The 22,561-nt window shown below is 41.4% G+C and overlaps 1 protein-coding gene across 2 annotated transcripts in view; it reads left to right on the plus strand.

The window, feature by feature from the left end:
* CUL1 (cullin 1) overlaps nucleotides 1–22,561 on the plus strand; it is a 47,701-nt gene that overhangs the window by 9,073 nt on the left and 16,067 nt on the right. The window contains exons 2-10 of one of the 2 annotated variants that reach the window (XM_079947550.1): nucleotides 2,514–2,594; nucleotides 6,756–7,049; nucleotides 11,579–11,753; nucleotides 13,513–13,680; nucleotides 14,637–14,687; nucleotides 16,109–16,199; nucleotides 19,323–19,486; nucleotides 19,897–20,059; nucleotides 22,315–22,445. In XM_079947550.1, the coding sequence (XP_079803676.1) occupies nucleotides 6,910–7,049; nucleotides 11,579–11,753; nucleotides 13,513–13,680; nucleotides 14,637–14,687; nucleotides 16,109–16,199; nucleotides 19,323–19,486; nucleotides 19,897–20,059; nucleotides 22,315–22,445 (1,083 nt within the window). In that variant the 5' untranslated portion in view covers nucleotides 2,514–2,594; nucleotides 6,756–6,909. The remainder of the gene's footprint in view (nucleotides 1–2,513; nucleotides 2,595–6,755; nucleotides 7,050–11,578; nucleotides 11,754–13,512; nucleotides 13,681–14,636; nucleotides 14,688–16,108; nucleotides 16,200–19,322; nucleotides 19,487–19,896; nucleotides 20,060–22,314; nucleotides 22,446–22,561) is intronic. The other variant, XM_079947549.1, reaches the window with a different exon arrangement.

Consider the following 22,561-nt stretch of genomic DNA (forward strand, 5'->3'; position numbering starts at 1 on the left):
GGTATATTATGATATTGGTTTCATAATTTTTGACCTGGAAATATATTCTGAATCCGTGTGTGTGTGTGTGTGTGTGTGTGTGTGAGAGAGAGAGAGAGAGAGAGAGAGAGAGAGAGAATATGCAGTATTCATGATGTGGGGAAAAATTTGAAGCCAGCCAATGCCTCTACCTGGCTCCATCCTTATTTCAGACATGATATATCAGTATATCACGTTGTTAGCTGGCTTCTATCATGAAGTTGAAAACCAGACATCTCCCAGCCCTACTGTTAGTCTCTGCATAGCTCTATCCTTATTTTGGACATCGTGATATATCAGTACATCACTGTATTTAGCTGGGAATATATAGCGATGTTGAAAAACAGATATTGTGCAGCCCTAATGAAAACCATTGATCATGAGCATAGTTTAAGCTGTTGATTATAGGTGTACCAATGCTGTTGATTATGGGTTATCAATCTGACACAGCCATTCTATTCCACCCAGCTCTTCTTCCCCTCCCAACAGGCAGCATTCTGTGGCTACTAAGTGTTCTCCGTCCTCATTGGGCTGTTGTTGCTTTTTTAATTTTTAAAGTTAGTATTAATGCAAACCATAGGATCCCTTTATGTCTGCTGATGCTGCCATCTTGTGCATGGCTACATAAGTGGTGGTAGTCAGAAAATTCAACTGGAATTAGCGTCCAGGATAATGATACTCTAATCCAGTTACATTGGCCAGGTGGTGTTGTGTTTCGCTGTAGAGTGGGAAAGGCACTAAGTCCATGAGAAGAGCCTGCAGGAATGGGTCAGCTGCTTGGTCTCACAGTAGCCAGCCAGATAGATGCTTGCAGGGAAACTCGCAAATTTGATTCGAGCACAAGTGTATTCTCCCCTTCCTTTGTATGTTTCAAGAGTTGTCATATATCTTCTCTCCATTGATTAATGAGGGCCATAGATTTGGATCAATATCAGTCTTTTAGCCATAGTGAGGGTGCAGAGAATCCATTTACATTGACAAGTTGTCAAATTCCATATAGTAGGTAAATACTTTAGAATATTATTATCCTGTGATAGTATACTATATTTATACAATATAGTACTTTCTCCGCAAACTTCATAAGGATTAGATCAGGCTTCCTCAAACTCGGCCCTCCAGATGTTTTTAGCCTACAACTCCCATGATCCAGTGTCTGGAGGCGGTTGGAGGATGGATGGCGGCTAACAGATTGAGGTTGAATCCTGACAAGACAGAAGTACTGTTTTGGGGGGACAGGAGGCGGGCAGGTGTGGAGGATTCCCTGGTCCTGAATGGGGTAACTGTGCCCCTGAAGGACCAGGTGCGCAGCCTGGGAGTCATTTTGGACTCACAGCTGTCCATGGAGGCACAGGTCAAATCTGTGTCCAGGGCAGCTGTTTACCAGCTCCATCTGGTACGTAGGCTGAGACCCTATCTGCCTGCGGACTGTCTCGCCAGAGTGGTGCATGCTCTGGTTATCTCCCGCTTGGACTACTGCAATGCACTCTACGTGGGGCTACCTTTGAAGGTGACCTGGAAACTACAACTAATCCAGAATGTGGCAGCTAGACTGGTGACTGGGAGTGGCTGCCGAGACCACATAACAATGGTCCTGAAAGACCTACATTGGATCCCAGTAAGTTTCTGTTAACAATTGGAAGTGGTGGTGCTGAGCTAGACTGGTGACTGGGGGAGGCCGCCGAGACCATATAACACCGGTTTTGAAAGACCTACATTGGCTCCCAGCACGTTTCCGAGCACAATTCAAAGTGTTGGTGCTGACCTTTAAAGCCCTAAACGGCCTCGGTCCAGTATACCTGAAGGAGCGTCTCCACCCCCATCATTCTGCCCGGACGCTGAGGTCCAGCGCCGAGGGCCTTCTGGCGGTTCCCTCATTGCAAGAAGCAAAGCTACAGGGAACCAGGCAGAGGGCCTTCTTGGTAGTGGCGCCCGCCCTGTGGAACGCCCTTCCAGCAGATGTCAAAGCGATAAACAACTACCTGACATTCAGAAGACATCTTAAGGCAGCCCTGTTCAGGGAAGTTTTTAACGTGTGATATTTTACTGTATTTTTGGTTTCTATGGAAGCCGCCCAGAGTGGCTGGGGAGGCCTAGCCAGATGGGCGGGGTATAAATAATAAATTATTATTATATTATTATTATCCCTAGGTAGGAGGACCAGTGGTCAGGGATGATGGGAATTGTAGTCTCAAAACATCTGGAGGGCTGAGTTTCAGGAAGCCTGGATTAGATGTTGCATATGTTTCAAAGAAGCATTATCCTTATTTCATCTATAACAGCATGTTGTTTTAGTTCCTTTCTGTACAAATGTTATGAAGCCCAATAAATTCTAAATCTTTTCTGTTTTATAAGATACAATTTAAAATCAATTGACAACTTTGCTACTGAAACTATAACATTCACCCATATAGAAGCCTCCAATTCTTTATTTCATTTGTTTCTCCGAGTCTGCATATCAAATTGAATTGTTGATACCAAGCAGGGCTTTTTTTCAGGGAGAACTTGCCGGAACTCAGTTCTGGCACCTCTATGGTGGGTGCAAGTGCCATTCTAAGAGAAAGAGGGAGCTGTTCATGGTGAGTTCCTGCACCTCTTTTTCCATAAAAATACCACTGATAACAAGTATCTATAAAAGATAGCCACTGGCTTTTTAGTTTCATAGGATTTAGCCAATTGTTTTAACGTCTGTGGATGCCCAGGAGTTCTAGTGTTATATTGTTGCAAGTGTTAGAAACTGAGATATAAAAGCTAGGAGCCAAATGGCATATGAAACCTAGCTTTCAGTTGCCACGACAGTATCGTATTTTTCACCCTATAGGGCACACTGGCCCATAAGGCGCACCTCATGTGTTTTTTTATTTTTTGGGGGGGAAATAAATAAATAAAAAGTTATTCCCTCCCGCCGCCGCCGAGCTTCCCCCTCTTGCAGCAGAAAATGGTCTTGGGCAATGGTACCTGCTCACCTCTAAATCTTGGTTTATTACCCCTCTTAAGGCTCCCAAACTATTTGAATTCTTTAACTTCCTCAGCTCATAGATATGCCTTTGTAAAGGCAAGATTCAACACCTTCCCATTGAACGTGCTGAGAAATAGATTCTCCAATGGACAGATATCACTCTTATGTGATTGTAATTGTGGGGCACCGGAATCGTTGCATCACATAATTTTTGACTGTCCTTTTCACTTACCGGCCAGGAGCAAGTTTCTTGCTCAATATCTTAAGGGAATTGCCGATGATACGATTGAAGCCAAACTGAGATATCTACTAATTGATGATGACCCCCTAAGATCACTCATGGTTGCCAGATTGTTGATCAGCGTCCTATCCCTAAAGAAGAGAAACGGACTTCTGTGTGGCTCGGATAACCCCTTTAAACCATGATCTATATTTTAGGTGATATCACCATTGTTTTAAACCATGATCTATGTTTTAGGTGATATCACCATTGATATCCCTGATTGATTAATTTATGAGCAGAGGGCGATGTATAGGTTACAAATTTATTGTAATGTATGATGGTGGTCTTTGTTTTTATTTTGCTTTGGTTCCTGTTTGTCTTTTGTAAGTTTTGGCGATTTTAAATTTTAACTTTGGAGGTTTAAGTATATTATGTTGGTATGGGAAACTGTCGTGTAATGGGCCAATGGCCGTAATAAAGATCAATCCAATTATCTATAAAAGATAGCCACTGGCTTTTTAGTCTCATAGGATTTAGCCAATTGTTTTAACGTCTGTGGATGCCCAGGAGTTCTAGTGTTATATTGTTGCAAGTGTTAGAAACTGAGATATAAAAGCTAGGAGCCAAATGGCATATGAAACCTAGCTTTCAGTTGCCACGACAGTACCGTATTTTTCGCCCTATAGGGCACACTGGCCCATATGGCGCACCTCGTGTGTTTTTTTATTTTTTTGGGGGGAAATAAATAAATAAAAAGTTATTCCCTCCCGCCGCCGCCGAGCTTCCCCCGACCCCAGCCCCCAGAACAGGCTGCTATCCGCAAGCCTTGTGAGCCCACGGGAACTCCCGCCGGGCTCCCCAGGCTTGCGGACATCTGCCCGAAGCACTATTACAACACATTTGAAGACAAGATGGGGGATTTAGCTGAAGTTCTTTTAAAATAAAAAATCAAGTGAAAAAGTAGGCTAGGAGAAATGTGACTGCAGTTTCATTCTAGGAAAACTAAAAACCAATCCTCTCTTACTTAATTAGAGTGGATAGTTTGCCAAAACCTGTTTTTATAAATTTGCGAACAGCTTTGCATAGATAATTTAATCAGTTCTTTTTGCAATTTGTGTTATTTGGAGGGTTGTAACCAGCCATTATACCAGAAAGAAACGGATGTCTCATATACCCCAGGTAGTGTGGTTGCTGACCTTGAGCATGAATCCCTAGCCGGAATTAAGATTGCCGGAAGAAATATCAACAACCTCAGATATGCAGATGACACAACCTTGATGGCAGAAAGTGAGGAGGAATTAAAGAACCTTTTATTGAGGGTGAAAGAGGAGAGTGCAAAATATGGTCTGAAGCTCAACATCAAAAAAAACGAAGATCATGGCTACTGGTCCCATCACCTCCTGGCAAATAGAAGGGGAAGAAATGGAGGCAGTGAGAGATTTTACTTTCTTGGGCTCCATGATCACTGCAGATGGTGACAGCAGCCACGAAATTAAAAGACGCCTGCTTCTTGGGAGAAGGGCAATGACAGGCCTAGACAGCATCTTGAGAAGTAGAGACATCACCTTGCCAACAAAGGTCCGTATAGTTAAAGCTATGGTTTTCCCAGTAGTGATGTATGGAAGTGAGAGCTGGACCATAAAGAAGGCTGATCGCCGAAGAATTGATGCTTTTGAATTATGGTGCTGGAGGAGACTCTTGAGAGTCCCATGGACTGCAAGAAGATTCTCTCCATTCTGAAGGAAATCAGCCCTGAGTGCTCACTGGAAGGACAGATTGTGAAGCTGAGGCTCCAGTACTTTGGCCACCTCATGAGAAGAGAAGACTCCCTGGAGAAGACCCTGATGTTGGGAAAGATGGAGGGCACAAGGAGAAGGGGGCGACAGAGGACGAGATGGTTGGATAGTGTTTTCGAGGTTACCAGCATGAGTCTGACCAAGCTGCGGGGGGCAGTGGAGGACAGGAGTGCCTGGCGTTTTCTGGTCCATGGGGTCACGAAGAGTCGGACACGACTAAACGACTAAACAACAACAACCAGCCATAGCAAACCAGGTTGTGCACAGAGCACAGGGGGGCTTAAGTTTAGGCATGAATAGGACAGTAGCATCCAGTGAACTTCGTGGCTGAGTGGGGATTTGAACCCTGGTCTCACAGATCCTAGTCCTGCAGACACTAACCCCTCACTGGGAAGAACCTTTTTCTTTCAGTTTTAGGTGGAGCTGCCAGTGAGGGGCATTGTCTCATTCTGTCCATTCATGCCCACATCATGTGATTGTTTTCAGTTCTAATGCTTCTATTTCTGTAAAGGAAAGCACTTCCCAGTAAATGGTGCAGGAGCACTCACACAGAGACTGTGAACTCATAACTGCTGCCTCCCATGTTGTGTTTGCTGTGTTAGCAGCAGCACAGTGACATCTCTGGGACACAAGCCAGGGCAGGGTGTATGGAGGCCCTGTCATCCAAGGGTCCAGCCGCCTCCATAATTTGGTGCTACTGCATTACCATCTGAATCTACATAATGGGTTGAATCCAGAGTTTCTTAACCGGAGTTCTCCTTGTGGAATAGGACACTCGGGGTTTGGTAGCCCCTGAAGAGGGTTGGGGGGACGCTAGAATAGTGTGGGAGTCAGTGCGGAAGGCTAAAGGTAGCATAGCTGCCAGCCTCTCCTCCCTGCCCCTCTTCTATCCCTAGAATTGGATCCATCATAAATGAGTAGGTGGCAAGTTGATATTTTAACTGCTTTTTATTGGAGTTGTAATAAACTACTGAATAGAGGAGGGTCAGGATAACCACGTATTAAATGATTCTCATTCAGGAGTTGCTTTCAGCTTTTTTTTTTTAAGAAATAGATAAAACTAGGCTTTTAAAATGGTCAGTTGTTTAGCTGCTTGCAGCTAATAAAAATTATTCCTAGGTAGCCAAGCAAAGAAATTTAGTAAACAGAATGCTGGTTTGCTTCATGCTGCTCAGTAACTGTTATTTAATGCTGCCCATCTGAGTACTCTTAAGTTGCATGAATAAATATTGGTGTGTGTAATGCCAGTTTGAGAGTCTCTCTCCTTTTTGTTTTGTCCTTATAAAGTAGTCATGAACAGATAGCTTATACCTTGGGATATTTGTGTAGACCATAATCTTATCACTTACCCTGCTATCCAAATTCATATTTACTTTCAGTTTGATTATTGAGTGAATTGAGAGTAAGCCCGTGGTGTGGTCCATCTGACTTGCTACTAAAATGCCTTGGAATTTTGTATCGTTGTACAAATTGTAGGCTGTAATTCACAAACTGTTTCAAATCAGATGAGCTAATGCGGTTTAAATCCAGCTATTCTGATTTCACTGGTTTGTGTTCAATTGATAATATGGTGATTAGTACATTGAGGAAAGAATATCTGACCACCACTGGGGAGACACGATTTTAAAATAGCCAGACATCCTTGCAAATGTTCCAGGACATCTTTCCATTTGGTATTATAGCAAATATGTTACAGCTTTATATTAGTTACTGCTGAAATTAAGTGGACAATTGAATAAACATCTTTTCCCTTCCTCCTCAGGGTTTCTTGTGAGTCAGTATCAGCCTGCATATGCAAAGAGCATCTCTTCTGAGCGACTGTGGCAGAACTTGGAATGTTGGTTTGTTTCTGCCTCTGATGGAGGAATAACCAGATTTCTCATTCCTGCATTGAAAGACTTCACAGGAGATACAAAATGTCATCAAATCGGAGTCAGAACCCACATGGACTTAAACAAATTGGTCTTGACCAGATATGGGATGACCTTAGAGCTGGAATTCAGCAAGTTTATACAAGGCAAAGTATGGCAAAGTCCAGATATATGGAACTCTACACGTATCCTAACACATTTCTGAACGATCAACTACTAATCTTACTGTTGATGTAGAATTATTCTACATGGGCAACTTTAGTTGTTCACTTATGATGATACAATTTAATTAGTTTTTTCCAATCAGGCCTTGAATGCCCAGGATCTCAGTATTTGGGTGGAGAGAGAGAAAGGATGTTTGACTTCACTTGAACCTCTGGTTTGTGTTGAGGTTCACTTTTTGCCCTAGAAACTTAAATGAGAGACTCGGAGGCTGTTTGGCAAAACCAGAGTCTTCGGCTCACTTTTGATATTCTGTAAAAAAAAGTTGTTAAATGACAAAAGTAGCAGGGTTATCCTCTTTGGTATATATGTCATCCTAAATTATTCTGTCTTTGTTATGCCATGTTGCTGCCGAGTTCATGTAGGTAGGAATGGTTGTTGCGAGATGACAATGCTCTGATGACAACTTTGTGAGTAAGCAATCCAAATATTTTACACCAGCCGCCTCCATTTTTACTTTTATGTAAGAAGGAATGGTGTTTACCAGAGAGCAAAAGCTCCATGCTTCACGGAGTTTTACAATCTAAATATAAAAAAAACACCTTAAAATAAAATTTAATATTGAATTGAAATTCCCTATTTGTGTTGCAATATTATTACTAGAATTCCAAATAGTAACAAAGCTCATTAAAGATAAAAAGAAGTTGTCAAATACTTAAAGGATATTCATATTTGAAATCCGAACTTCTTTGTGCAGATATTGAGGATTTTTATTATAAGCAGGCAAAATCTGTTGAAAATTAATTCGTATTTGACAGCCTGATTTTATGCATATTTACTCAGATGCAAGTTCCACTGAGTAAATAATGTTCGTAGGACTTTGTCCTTAGAGTATTATCAGGTACATATTACTAATGTTCTATGTAGCTTGTAATTGGACAGTGTTAAATTTAGGATAATTGGTATCTTTTACCAGAGTTGGAGTTCCAATATGTGCTGCTTTTTGGCACAAATCAACATTTATAGGACTCCTTGGAATTTCTGACTTAGCTGCAGTGTACTTTGTTGCTACACTGCAGATAGATTACATGTTCTGTTGTTTTGAATCTATCCTTGTGATACTAGGATTGTTTTGTTTTTAAATCAGTCCTTGTGACATTAGCTGAGGCAGAACAGATGGCAGAAGACTGTAAACATCAGTTGCACAAGTAATTGATTTGGATATTTAATATAGAAAGTTTTATAATAGCAGTATTCTGATAGATTACTTGGAAGTAAATTTTGAACATTCTATTTACATGGTTCACTAGAAGATAGGGAGAAGCTGACAGTCTTGGAGCAAATTCCCAGCCGTCATTTTCCAGTTTCTGTCTTAAGCATGTTAGCATTTAGATAGAAAATGCCTTGAGCAGCTTTTGTGTGAATGGTGCATGTAAAGTTATAATGGATTGGCTGATTTGCTTGCTACTTTTTATGCAGCTTCTAGGTGATTTCCTACATGCTTAATCTTTTTGTATTTTCCTTACTGGGTAGCTGGCTAACTGAAAACCACTTATCAGGTTATTTACATATCAATCCTTCAATCCGTGGTTTTGTTCACATGGCAGGCATGCAAAAATTAGCTTAATGTTGGTTACAGTAGGAATGATTGTTGAGTAGAGTGGGATTGTTGTATAGCCATGATTTTGAACTACAGAACTAGTTCAGTGTGATCAAAGGGTCTTTTAGACTTTTTCACCTGTCCTCCATGCCAAATGACTACAGTCTGTTGTCAGAATTACAGCGTCTTTCCATAAGAGCGAATTAAATATTTGGGGGAAAGTATATTGAAACTTTCTCTGATCATCTGTTTCCATTTATATTTAAGCCCTTTGCCATAGTGGTGTGGGTAGGGTTTGGAAGAAACAAAGTCTATTTTTGAGTCCCAGCGACACCTTCCCCTGAATTAGGTCACATCTCTTGAACATGCATTGGCTCTGGACTTACGTGGAGGAATGATGGCGGACTATGACGACTGCTGGTGCTCCCATCGGTACAAATAGTTATGCAGTGATTTAAAAGTAATCATGGTATAAATCTTGGTTACCAAACTCCATTTTGAAATAAGGGAGGTCAGAGATCAACTTCATCACACCAGAGACAAGATGTTTTCAGGGATGGAAGAACATCTTGAGTGAGGAACTTTCATTGGGCCCACACATGGCATAATTCAGGGCACCAGGTCAGCAAAACCACATTCTTTTGATTATTTCAAGACTGGAATTAAGCACAACTTGGATTTTCTATCTGCCACTTGATTAGTACGCAGAAAGCAAACAGGCTGCTGGAGGGTGAAAAAGTACTAATCAGCAGGCTAAGGAGCAGACTCTCAAAGGCTTATTTTAGTTACTGGTGACTACAAAAGATGATAACAGATGAGAAATTGGTATAAAATCTTTATATTACCTGTGATTCTCTGGTTGGGGTGGTATTGATTGCAAAAGTGAAGCTGCAGCTAATCAGTGGGGAATGGAATGCTGGCTTCAAGAGACAGGCCCAAATTTCTAGAAGCAGAGACTGCCAAGGGGGAGATGAACAGCACCCAGTATGGCAAAGATACTGATGAATGCTTCATCGATTGTTGGTTTCATATGTTAGATGAACAGCTGATAGAACTCGAGAGATGTGCAGAATGGTAAATGCACTTCCATCAGAGAAACAGCGGGTTAAAGAACGCACAGGACCTGTGGGAAAAGATCTTGACCTAGGCCGGCCTGAACTTGAGAAGACAAAGGCAAGGTGGGTAACAGCAGGCGTTGAAACTGAGTGGATACCCATAGAGCTCTCTGCAGGACTGAAGCAGACACAGAATGCTGTTGGGATGCTGGAAGAGATGAATGGAATCGGAGACACTAAGAAACAACGAGATTGCAGAGACAGAGCTGAGAGAGAGAGAGAAAGGGCCTTGTGTACAAGCTGAAGTGAAGAAGAAAAAGCCTCCAAACTCTTTGTGAATGAAAAAAATGGGGTGTGTGTGACTTTTATTATCTAAGATGGAGAAGAATGGCCAACAGGAAATGGGGCTGGAATACATGGAATTGGGTACAATTTAATGATGACTCAAGAAGTAAATAATTACGGACTATTATATTGTTTAGATTTGTTGGAACCCGTGGAAGGAAATTCCTCATATTGGATCAGAGAAGGATTATCTTTGATATTTAATAATAACAAGAAGAGCCTCTCTGGACTTTTTGGGTGGAAAAAGTAATGAATGATCTTGAGATGTCTGGGGCTGAAATTAGGAGAACACTGACTAGCAGAGTGAGAAACAGCTGGATATTATCTTGAAACACAGCTAGATGTTATTTTGGATTGCGCGTTTTGAAAATTTTGAATCATCTTCAAACTCAAAACTGACAGATGGAGAATCAGAAGTCCTTCTGATTTCTTTATAATTATTTTTCTTTTTCATTAACTCTATAAGTTCCGTGAAGGATGGATGATGAAAAGCCCTACATAAGAGGCAGGGTATAGAGGATCTCCCACGGTGGGAGGCTGTGGGAAGAGGGGGGAAGCGTCCGGGGGGAGCTGGGAGGGCTTTACCTACCTTTGTGTGGTTTAAGAGTAAAGATATAACCTTGATAGAGGGTTTTGTATTTTACTTTCTTCTCTCTCTCTCTCTCTCTCTCTCTCACACACACACACACACAATGTAACTTGCCTCAGTAGAATCCTGGGAACTGTGGTTTGTTAAGGGTGCTGGGAACTGTAGTTCTGGCAGATGTAAACTGCAGTTTCCAAGATTCTTTGAGGAAAGCCATGTGCTTTAAATATGTTGTAAATGTATTGTATGACTAGGACCCTATATCCAAAGAGGACATATAATGTTCTCTTAATTGAGAGTAAAAATGGCATTGGCTGTTACAGCTAGTTCTTTCCCCCACCTTCAGCAATGTTGTTTTGCTGTCCCATGTTTTACTTTCCTTGGCTTTTCTGTTAGTTCTGTTGGCTTCTATTTAGGTAAACGTATTCACTGACTCTTCTCAGTACATGTAAATTTATTGTTTCTTCTAAGATAAATTAAAGTTGGTCAACCAAGCTGAGACTGTGTTCAAATCCATAGTATGTAGAGAACTGTCTTTGTGATTCGGAACTGGAAGGTAACTTATCATTGCTGTAGTTAAAAGCAAAAGTAATTATCCTCAACGGATGTTCATTTTATTTCCTTCTCCAAAAAAGAAGGTAAGGCAGGTTTTCCATACATCCTATTTCCATAGCTCTCTTGCTGTTAGAAAACATGCCCCAACCAACCAATCTAAGTCTGCCATACTGAGCCTTCTAAAACTACGCCGTTGTATGAATTGGGACACCCACCTCTGCCCTGAAGCTGCTTCGGCTCTTCTGCAATATGGGGATGGTGCTGACTTACCTTTATATATGACTATTTTCAAGATTTAAAAGATAGCGTAGGTGAACCATTTTGAATATTTAAAAGTATTAATTTCACACTCATTTGTTAATTGATTATAGCATGTAGTCTACACTGCATATTCCTTAACTATTCTACCAGTCATGTTTATAACTACTGTACTAGTGTCCATCAGTCTAATCAAGCACGAGGGGCTGGTGTGCCGACTTCTAAGTCTAAAAAAGGCCAAACACCTGGAGGAGCTCAGTTTGTTGGCTTGGAACTGTACAAGCGGCTTAAAGAATTTCTGAAGAATTACTTGACAAATCTTCTTAAGGTAAGACAGTAATTGTATCAGCTCAAAAGCTAAGGATTTAAGGTAGTGCACAAGTTGCCTTTAAACTTCTGTGGAGCATTTTGCTGTCACTTTTAAAATACATGTACAGTGGACACTCAGGTTGCGAACGTGATCCGTGCGGGAAGCACGTTCGCAACCTGCAGCGCCGCTTGTGCGCATGTGTGGGTCGCAATTTGGCGCTTTTGCACATGCGCAAAGCGCCGAAACCTGGAAGTAACCAGTTCTGGTACACCAGTTTCTTTGGGTTTCTGCCTCACACTGTGGCTCTTTTGGATGTAATATTTAGCCATACTTTAGCACTTCAAACACTGGCAGCTGGAAGTGTAGACCTTGTACACTTCACTCTTAGATGTGACCATGAGGAAGATAAGCTGCAATATTATTCTTATTCTTATTCTTATTTTTATTCTTATTATTATTTGTATCCTGCCCTCCCCAGCCGAGGCTGGGCTCAGAACAGCTAACATCATAAAAACAACACAATATGCATAAAAACAGACATCAATTAATTAAAATACATCTTAAAAGTAATTCAGACAAGTTAAAATCTGAGCAGGTGGCAATTATCAGGTTGGAATTGAGAGTGGTTAATACTTGCTAGGACCAACTGTTTCCACTGATCATAAAAGGACCTGTGAACGGGTTGGGGGCCTCCTTCGGGCTTGTTTTACACAAAGGAAAGTAAGTCAAACTGCATCCTAGCTCCGTCTTGCAGGCCCTGCAGAAAGATGTCAAATCCCACAGGGCCCTGGTCTCTTGTGGGAGAGCATTCCACGAGGCTGGGGCCACGGCTGAAAAGGCCCTGGCTCTAGTCGAGGCCAGTCTAATTTCCCTGGGGCCCGAGATCTTCAAGGTGGTGGTGTTAGCAGACCGTAAGGTCCTCTGTGGGGCATACCAGAAGAAGGCTTTTGCTTCCTTCTTAGCTTATTCAGAGTTCCCCCAATTTGGATGTAATGAGAAACTCTCAATTGGTTTTAAGAGCAGGTGCCTTGTTCTGCTACTGCTTGGGCCCATAACAATCATGGTTTGGCATAACACCTGCTCTGGGCCTGCCAGTCTCTGGAATCTCAGATTCTGAATTACAGTGCTTGGCGCCTCTCATTAGTTCATAGACTGCTCTGAAACATAGTATTCAGCAATAGGATTAAATAGGTGAAGGTTGATCCCACCAAACATTTTTTCAAATGCTTGTCTGTTCTTCACAGACCTGTTCCCAGCAAGCTTTTGTCATTCCAGTTGGAATAGAATTAAAGAGGCACTTTCCTAAAGATGATTTAAATTGAACTATGGTTGTGCTGCTCAGGTACATAAGTATTAAGATGTCTGTTGTCTCTCATAAAATTGGTGCTACCTTTCTGCCCAGTGGTTGCATTCCCAGTGTCAATTTGGAGTAAGCCCTCTGGGGTTAAAAGAAATGCTTAACGCAGGGAGTGGGGCTTAAGTACATAAATAATATGGCAACAGTTGCAGAAACATCTCTGGCTATCTGAGATGATGGAGAGCTGTAACCAGTTTTCCAAAATGATGAAAACTGAAGAAATTCTATAAGCCTATGACTTTGCAGGAAGCAAAGATGGACATGGTCTCATGCCTTAGAAAACGTGTCTCCTTGGGATCCAAATCACTGTGAGAAGCAATCAAGGATTGCTAAGGCTCCCGCTGTACTCTGACCTTGGGCATATCACAGATGTCCTGCTTGTGTCTGGCATTACCCCCCCCCCCCCAATTTCTCTTTCAGGATGGCGAAGACTTGATGGATGAAAGTGTGTTGAAATTCTACACTCAACAGTGGGAGGATTATAGGTTTTCAAGCAAAGTGCTGAATGGGATTTGTGCCTACCTCAATCGACACTGGGTTCGTCGTGAGTGCGATGAAGGCCGCAAGGGAATATATGAAATCTATTCAGTAAGTATTCCTGGAAGGTGGTAACTTTCAATGGAAAAGTATTTGTGGGGTGTCTTGTTTGTTTTTAAATGGGTAGACACAAGAGCTTTGTGTAGCTTTGTTTCTACTGTGGCATCACATAATGTTCATAGCAAGTTTTTTTTATTATGAATTCTCTACCGCTTTGAGACATGAGCCGTTAGCCTGTGGCAATCCACAAGTTTTTGGTCTCATACCTGATCATTGGCCATTGGACTGATAGGGCTGGAGTTCAGCAACTCCTGGAGGGTCACACTTCTGCTATAAAATAGAACACGCACTACTGGCGTGAGAGGGGCAGTTATGTTCCTTGTCTTCTGGATCTCTCAGTGGCTGCATTTGAACATCATCGGGACCTGCTGTTGAATCTCTGGGTAATCTGCAGAGTTTCTGAATCTTGACCATTCACTGATATGTGACAGTAAAAGAGTCTTGTACTCTCTCAAAGAATAATAAATGCATTATGCCATGTGCATGAAGTGCCTCCGAAATTAGGCTGGAGAAACAGAAAGCTTAAGGCAAAGACCACAATTGGTTTTTTTCTGTGAAAGTGTAATTCAAGCACTGAAAACAATTTCCTGGACATTTTAGTAAGCATACATAGGATTGTACTACAAACTTATGCTCATTCCCTTTGCCTTCTCCTGCAGTTCACTATTTTGCACCTGATTGTAGGTGATAGAACATCGGGTTCTAATTAAAAACAAAGAAACCCCACATTCCAGCAAGCCTGCAGTCTGTCCAGTCTTGCCCTAAGGCAGAGGTGTTGCTCAGTAAGTCCACTTAGCAGGCAGCCTCCATGCAGTTTTACAGGGCTCGGGAATCCCTTGAAAGACAATGTTCATTAGAAAATGTTTGTTGAAAGAAGAAAGTTCTGAAAAGCACAGTGTGTTTGTGCTGTAGACCACAAACTTCTATTTTCTTCTGTTAAATCCTAGCTTGCCCTTGTCACCTGGAGGGACTGTTTGTTCAGGCCATTAAATAAGCAGGTATGTATTTGCAGTGATTCCTGTATTTTCTTATAAGGTTTGCCTTAATTATTTATAGGACTAATGAATTATTTATAGGACTAATAGTATAAATATTCTTTAAGTAAAAGTTATAACCTGTCAAATAAGTCAGTATCCTGCCCAGAAAAGACATACTGTATTTTTCGCTCTGTAAGACGCACTTTTCCCCTCCTAAAAAGTAAGGGGAAATACATGTGCGTCTTATGGAGCTAATGCAGGCTGCAAGGCTATCCCAGAAGCCAGAACTTTTTTTTAATTAAAGATTTAAATGAGAGCTGCGCAGCACTCCCTCTCGCTGTTCTAGCTTCTGCAGGGCAGCGGGGAGCCTTCATCCCGCTCCCCTGTGGAGGCTTCGGGGGCTATCCCAGAAGCCAGAACAGCAAGAGGGAGCGCTGCGCAGCTCTCATTTAAATCTTTAATTAAAAAAAAATTGGTCTGCTGAAGAGTAGTTTATCATTATGCATATAGTTAATAGCTGCCTTAAAAAGTAGTTAATCACATTTGATTGTACATAAGTATTCTGTGTTATTAATAGCATACAGTACAGTGGTACCTCGGGTTACATACGCTTCAGGTTACAGACTCCGCTAACCCAGAAATAGTGCTTCAGGTTAAGAACTTTGCTTCAGGATGCGAACAGAAATCGTGCTCCAGCGGCGCGGCAGTAGCAAGAGGCCCCGTTAGCTAAAGTGGTGCTTCAGGTTAAGAACAGTTTCATGTTAAGTACGGACCTCTGGAACAAATTAAGTATTTAACTAGAGGTACCACTGTAATGTTATATAAGTTCATAGTTCTAACTATAATGTTTTAAAAACAAAACAAATATGTTTTATACCAGAGGCATCTTGATAGCAGCATACTTTGGAAATGCATTTTTAATCATTTTACTTTTCAGTCCTTATATCCCTATAGGAAGCTGTAAGAATGAAAGGGTTGAAATGGGTCAACCTGGGAAGGGGGCATTGCCATGGAACTGGTCTCCCCTAAGCCGCACCACTGTTCTCAGGGGAGTAGAGGTTGGTGTAGAGGTGGGAGCACCAGATTGACCCCACTGCTGTGCCTGCACCACACTGGACCCCCCCCCCCATCTCCCAGTAAGCCCCGTAAGCATGGCTGATGGGAGGCCAGTGTTTGGTGATGTCCTTCCCCAGCAGCCACTTGAGTCACGTGCCATCTACCTGGAGGCAGAATGCTTCTGAAGACTGGATAGTTACACATGATTCAAGAGAGCTAAACATGCTCCAGAGGAAAACAATTAAGATGAAAATAATTAATATTCACCTTTGATTTTGAACTATAAGGATTTTTTGGGTGACCCTAAGCTTTCAAATGTACGCATTGGTGCTTTGTGTAATTGGTTTAAATAACTAGTTTGTCTTCACTTTATTTCCTTTTTTAAGGTAACAAATGCTGTGTTGAAGCTGATTGAAAAGGAAAGAAATGGTGAAACAATCAATACAAGACTGATCAGTGGAGTTGTGCAGTCTTATGGTAAAATATTTTTTATTGCTAACTTCTCCATGCCAGACCTGTACAACTCCCAACTATTTGCAACCCTGTGTACGAATTTGAAATCTCCCTTATTTGCAGTCCTTTTCCCACCCCATGCCTGGTGTAGAGTGGGAAGGCCCAGCCAGATGGGCAGGATATAAATAATAAATTATTATTATTATTATTATTATTATTATTATTATTATTATATTGAATGGCCTTTTAAATTAATTTTATAATGATTTTAGAGTGTTGTTTGTGCTGTACTTTTGTACTGTTTTATTGTTGTTAGCCACCCTGAGCCCGGCTTCGGCTGGGGAGGGCGGGATATAAATAAAATTTATTATTATTATTATTATTATTATTATTATTATTATTATTATGCCCTTAGAAACAATTACATCCACCCATTGTTAAAATGGCAGAAGGGAAGAACATCTCTTATAAAGACCTGTTTTTTGTTGTCTGATATAGAGAGGTATATATCCTTTAGAACATCCAGATTTCTTGCCAAGACTTTACAGATTCGTGTAATAAAACTTAAAGGGGGAATGGGAAATGATTTTTTGTGTAAAAGTTAGGGAGTAGAAATGTAAACCACTATTGTTAGCTGTATTCTGCTTATTTTTATGTGTGTAATGGCTGCTTGCTAAACACAGTACAGTGGTACCTTGGTTTAAGAACACCTTAGTTTAAGAACAACTTGGATTAAGAACGCTGCAAACCCGGAAGCAGGTGTTTTGGTTTGTGAACTTTGCCTTGGAAGCAGAACATGCTACCAATCAGTGGATTTGTAACTGGCTGACTGACCGAACCCAAAGGGTGCTCATCAATGGTTCCTCTTCATCCTGGAGAAGAGTGACTAGTGGGGTGCCACAGGGTTCTGTCTTGGGCCCGGTCTTATTCAACATTTTTATCAACGACTTGGATGATGGACCCAAGGGCATCCTGATCAAATTTGCAGATGACACCAAACTGGGAGGGGTGGCTAACACCCCAGAGGAGAGGATCACACTTCAAAACGACCTTGACAGATTAGAGAACTGGGCCAAAACAAACAAGATGAATTTTAACAGGGAGAAATGTAAAGTATTGCACTTGGGCAAAAAAAATGAGAGGCACAAATACAAGATGGGTGACACCTGGCTTGAGAGCAGTACATGTGAAAGGAGTCTTGGTTGAGTGAAAGGAGTCTTGGTTGACAACAAACTTGACATGAGCCAACAGTGTGACGCGGCAGCTAAAAAAGCCAATGCAATTCTGGGCTGCATCAATAGGAGTATAGCATCTAGATCAAGGGAAGTAATAGTGCCACTGTATTCTGCTCTGGTCAGACCTCACCTGGAGTACTGTGTCCAGTTCTGGGCACCACAGTTCAAGAAGGACACTGACAAACTGGAACGTGTCCAGAGGAGGGCAACCAAAATGGTCAAAGGCCTGGAAACAATGCCTTATGAGGAACGGCTAAGGGAGCTGGGCATGTTTAGCCTGGAGAAGATGAGGTTAAGGGGTGATATGATAGCCATGTTCAAATATATAAAAGGATGTCACATAGAGGAGGTTGTTTTCTGCTGCTCCAGAGAAGCGGACACGGAGCAATGGCTCCAATCTACAAGAAAGAAGATTCCACCTAAACATTAGGAAGAACTTCCTGACAGTAAGAGCTGTTCGACAGTGGAATTTGCTGCCAAGGAGTGTGGTGGAGTCTCCTTCTTTGGAGGTCTTTAAGCAGAGGTTTGACAACCATATGTCAGGAGTGCTCTGATGGTGTTTCCTGCTTGGCAGGGGGTTGGACTCGATGGCCCTTGTGGTGTCTTCCAATTCTATGATTCTATGATTCCTGTTGAGTGTGTTCCATTTGTAAATTGAGCCCCCCGCTATGGGAAAGCACGCCTTGGTTTAAGAACGGACTTCCGGAACAGATTAAATTTGTAAACCAAGGTACCACTGTAAATCACACAATGATCGATCGAAGAGTATAAAACAGCAGGGGAGAGAGGTAGGAATAGAGCAATAGAGAATTGAAGGAAGAAAAAGTCTGCAATCCTAACCCCACTAATTGGGGAGTAAGCACTGAATTCAGTAGTACATCTGAGTAGACGTGGCTAGGATTGTGCTGAAAGAAGGAATTGGAGCAAAAGTTATGCACTTCTGCGCTAAGTCTTGTGGACACCTTCAACTATGGTGTGGAAAACAGAGCTCGCTTCAGATGTAGAAGCAAGAGACTTGAGCACTATGAAGGTATGTGGCAGTGAAAAGCCTTTTCAGGAAGCCACTTTTGCCTAATAAACAATGTTGTTTTGGGGAAAAACATGTTGTGATGCAGCTGCCACAAATGAAAACTACTTTGCCTAAATGTTTCCTTTAAGGCTGCTGTCCTAGGCGCTCCTATCTATGAGTAAATCTTTTTAATCTTGGTTGGGATTTTGCTGCAAGTCACAGATAGGGAACTTCAGTCTGTGGATCAAATGTAGCACTCCATGCTTCTGCAATTTGAAGGAGAAGTATGGGGGGGGGGTTGGTTGATAGGAGCTCACCTTACTCTTGAGTTTTCAGACACTCCCTCTGCATTTCTTCTTCAAACCCTTGTGGGGGTTTAAACAGAAGCACAAGGGGGCATTTGAAAGCCTTGTGGTTTGCTTTGAAGTCCCAGTGTTGGGGGCTAGAAAGAGAAGCATCCCCTGACATCGCTGTGTCAGGAGCTGGCAAGATGAAGATGTGGCTTCGTGGCCAGAAAAGGTTCACAATCCATGTTCTTGGGCTGCAGTTACTGAAATAATAGTTTTGTCTGCAGTTCTAACAGCTTGAATTTAAAAGAGAAAATATTTACCATTTTGAACTTTTAAAAAACACCTCTGCAAACAAAACAAAATTATTAGAATTTATAGCCATGGCGATATGCTATGCTGTGAGACTGGCTTGAACTGCAGAAGCGTGCAATCTTGTAATTTTATGTGCAGGTTCTTCATCCCACTTTCAGCATTCTTAGATAAAGTTGATGAAATCTTTCTGAATGGATTTATAATTTTGCAGTTCATTAGGCATAGGTACAAACATAGAACCTTTCCTATTCAGCAGAATAACTGTATGATTTATTTATTTGCTTTGTCCCTATGTTTCTAGTGGAGTTAGGTCTGAATGAAGATGATACTTTTGCTAAGGGCCCTACACTGACAGTGTATAAGGAGTCCTTTGAGTCTCAGTTTCTTGCTGACACAGAGAGGTTCTACACAAGAGAGAGCACTGAATTTTTGCAACAGAATCCAGTTACAGAATACATGAAAAAAGTAAGTGCACTTGCAGTACTTGCTGCCTAGATCTTGAAACTGCTTATGGAATTAGAAGTAATAGGATTGTTTTTGCATGGTAGAGATTTGAGGGGTTACTTTTTATATGCCACCTTGGGGTTCTTTTGGGATGAAGGGCAGCTTAGAAATATAATCAATAACAGCAATAATGATTCCTGAGATTTGTTGAAAACTGATTCCATTTCAACAGTATTGAGCTAGATAGATCAGTGATCTGAGTCTAAGGTAGGTCCATATACGTGCCACTAGGAAAGGGTTTGAAAACTTGTTCTTAATATGCTTCTTCAAATATGAATTCATAACATTTCATCATAGAAATAGCAGCAAAACCACTTGCGACTTCTTGCGACTTGGACATTAGGACCATTTCAGACTTTGCTTATTTGCAGGCCGAAGCCCGCCTCCTGGAGGAGCAGAGGAGGGTTCAGGTGTATCTCCACGAGAGCACGCAAGATGAGCTGGCTCGGAAATGTGAACAAGTACTGATTGAAAAACACTTGGAGATATTTCATACAGAATTTCAGAACCTGTTGGATGCTGACAAAAATGAAGGTTAGCATTTTCAAGCTTGACTTCTAGACATTTATGAGTAATGTGAAGAATGTGATAGACCTTTGCCCAGGGTGGCTTCCTCTACTTAAAATGTACATAAAATTGGGTGTGGGGGCGAAGAAACATTTAAAAACACTTGATTTGCAATTTTTCGAAGAATTACAATGCATAGGAGTGTAATTTTGCCATATGAAAAAACTGCTTTCAATTTCTGTGATTAATAGCTTTTAAAATTAAATGACAAGGATTTTAAGATGACCATCACTTGCATTAGTCGACAAATTCAGTTTGGCCTAGCTATAAATACTGCCAGATGCTAAGCATAGGAAAATGGGTTAAAATATCCAAATTTTGTTGTTGTTGCTGTTGTTTAGTCATTTAGTCGTGCCCGACTCTTCGTGACACGACTTCCCGGAGCAGGAACCGGCAAGCCACTCCAGTATCCCTGCCAAGAAAACTCCATGGACAAAGACAACAGGCATATAAAAATATGCAAATAGGGGAATTTGTGTGTGTGTGTGTGGTATAGGACATTAGTTTCATGGGTCTGATTGAAAACTTCAGTATTCATTAGGCATAATGGACTTTCCAGGCAAGCCATTGTAATAAAAATGTTTACCTAAAAGTGTTATTTATAGCTTGGGCTGAAAGAATTGTCAAGACACTTTCTATAGGATGGGTTTTAGGGCTCCTGCTATGTCACCAGATGTCAGTGATGGTGGGATGGAAAAGTTTCTGATGCAGAATTCTTCAGCAGAATTTTTTGCAGCTGTTCAAAACCACATTTTCCCATAAAATTAATCAGTGAGTGGATATAGTTTAGGGTAACAAATTTAAAACAGATGCCATGTTCATTTTACATTAATTTATTTATATTTCAGGTTTTTCCCATAGCCGAAATTAGTTGAACTGAAATATGTGTTTAGGATAAAGGTAAAGGTACCCCTGCCCGTACGGGCCAGTCGTGTCCGATTCTAGGGTTGCGCGCTCATCTCGCTCAAGAGGCCGTGAGCCGGCGCCGTCCGAAGACACTTCCGGGTCACATGGCCAGCGTGACAAAGCTGCTCTGGCGAGCCAGCACCAGCGCTGCACACGGAAACGCCGTTTACCTTCCCGCTATAAAGCAGTACCTATTTATCTACTTGCACTTAGGAGTGCTTTCAAACTGCTAGGTGGGTAGGAGCTGGGACTGAACGACAGGAGCTCACCCCGCCGCGGGGATTCGAACCGCCGACCTTGCGATCAGCAAGTCCTAGGCACTGAGGTTTTACCCACAGCGCCACCCGCGTCCCACGTGTTTAGGATAAAATTCAGTAAATGCACTTAGTGTAGTGTAGATTTTCATGCAAAGAATAAAAAAACTTATTTTTATTTGACTATTTCTGAACATTTTTAGACATGACAGAATAATTTAAATTTTCAAGATGAAAATTAAGGCACTGTAAACCATTAACATGTTTTTCATACTAAAAACTAACGCACAATAAAGTTTGTTTCTGAGGGATAGTCACCTGAAAAGTTTGTTATGTTTGATTTTAGATTTGAATAGTATTGTATATTTTGTAGTCGCCTAGTTTGACTTGTGTTATATCCATTCATTATACTGCAAATAAATTTTATGAAACCAGTGCGTATTATCTCTAAAAGCTTTCCACACAACTTCACTGGTTTTGAGCAATTTAAAACTGAGTCCGCTGTGTTTGTGCGGAGCAGTACTGAGCCTTATTCAGTAACCAAGTATTGTCCTATTTTTGTAGAACATCAAGCAAGTGTAAACATGTAATAGTTACCCATAAAAGGATGAATAAATTTAATGTGGGCTTATAGAATTTAGTCATTTGCCTTGCAACAGTGGTGGTTTGATTTTTAAAAACTACAAAGTTTATATCCCTCAAAATCAACTTTTTCCTAAAAATGTTTTTTGATTGCTAGCTCTAGATCTCCTGAAGGATTTTTGGTTTGCAGACATTTCTTTCACTTACCTGCCCAGTTATAGGTGCCTTAAATTTATCAGGATTCCGCTATTGAGAGGGGAACCCTTAACCTCAGTGAAGCTGTTCTGTGGAGCAGCACTCGTGTCATTCATTGACAATAGTTAAATTTAAGCGTTAAGGTTTTAAAGTTTTCCTGCTCTGGAGTTACGATGGTTCAGATGGTTCTGATATGTTTGCAAATGTATTTCTTGTTTCCTGAGCAGTTCTCAGATGCAGAACTGACGTTCGTACAACTGAAAGGATCTGTTTCCTCTTTTCCAGACTTGGGGCGCATGTACAGCCTTGTGTCTCGAATCCAAGATGGCCTTGGGGAGCTCAAAAGACTTTTGGAAACACACATCCACAGCCAGGGTCTCTCTGCCATTGAAAAATGTGGAGAAGCTGCTCTTAATGCAAGTATTTCTTCCAAAGGAACTTTGATATCTTGAATCTGGGCACATTGCCCCAGATTCACCATAGGTTTGATAAGGAGTTGAAAGAGCAAGAGATAGACCAACTGCAGTGTAAG

Source organism: Podarcis cretensis (genome assembly GCF_951804945.1).
Source record: "Podarcis cretensis genome assembly, chromosome: 12".
Taxonomy (NCBI): Eukaryota; Metazoa; Chordata; class Lepidosauria; order Squamata; family Lacertidae; genus Podarcis; species Podarcis cretensis.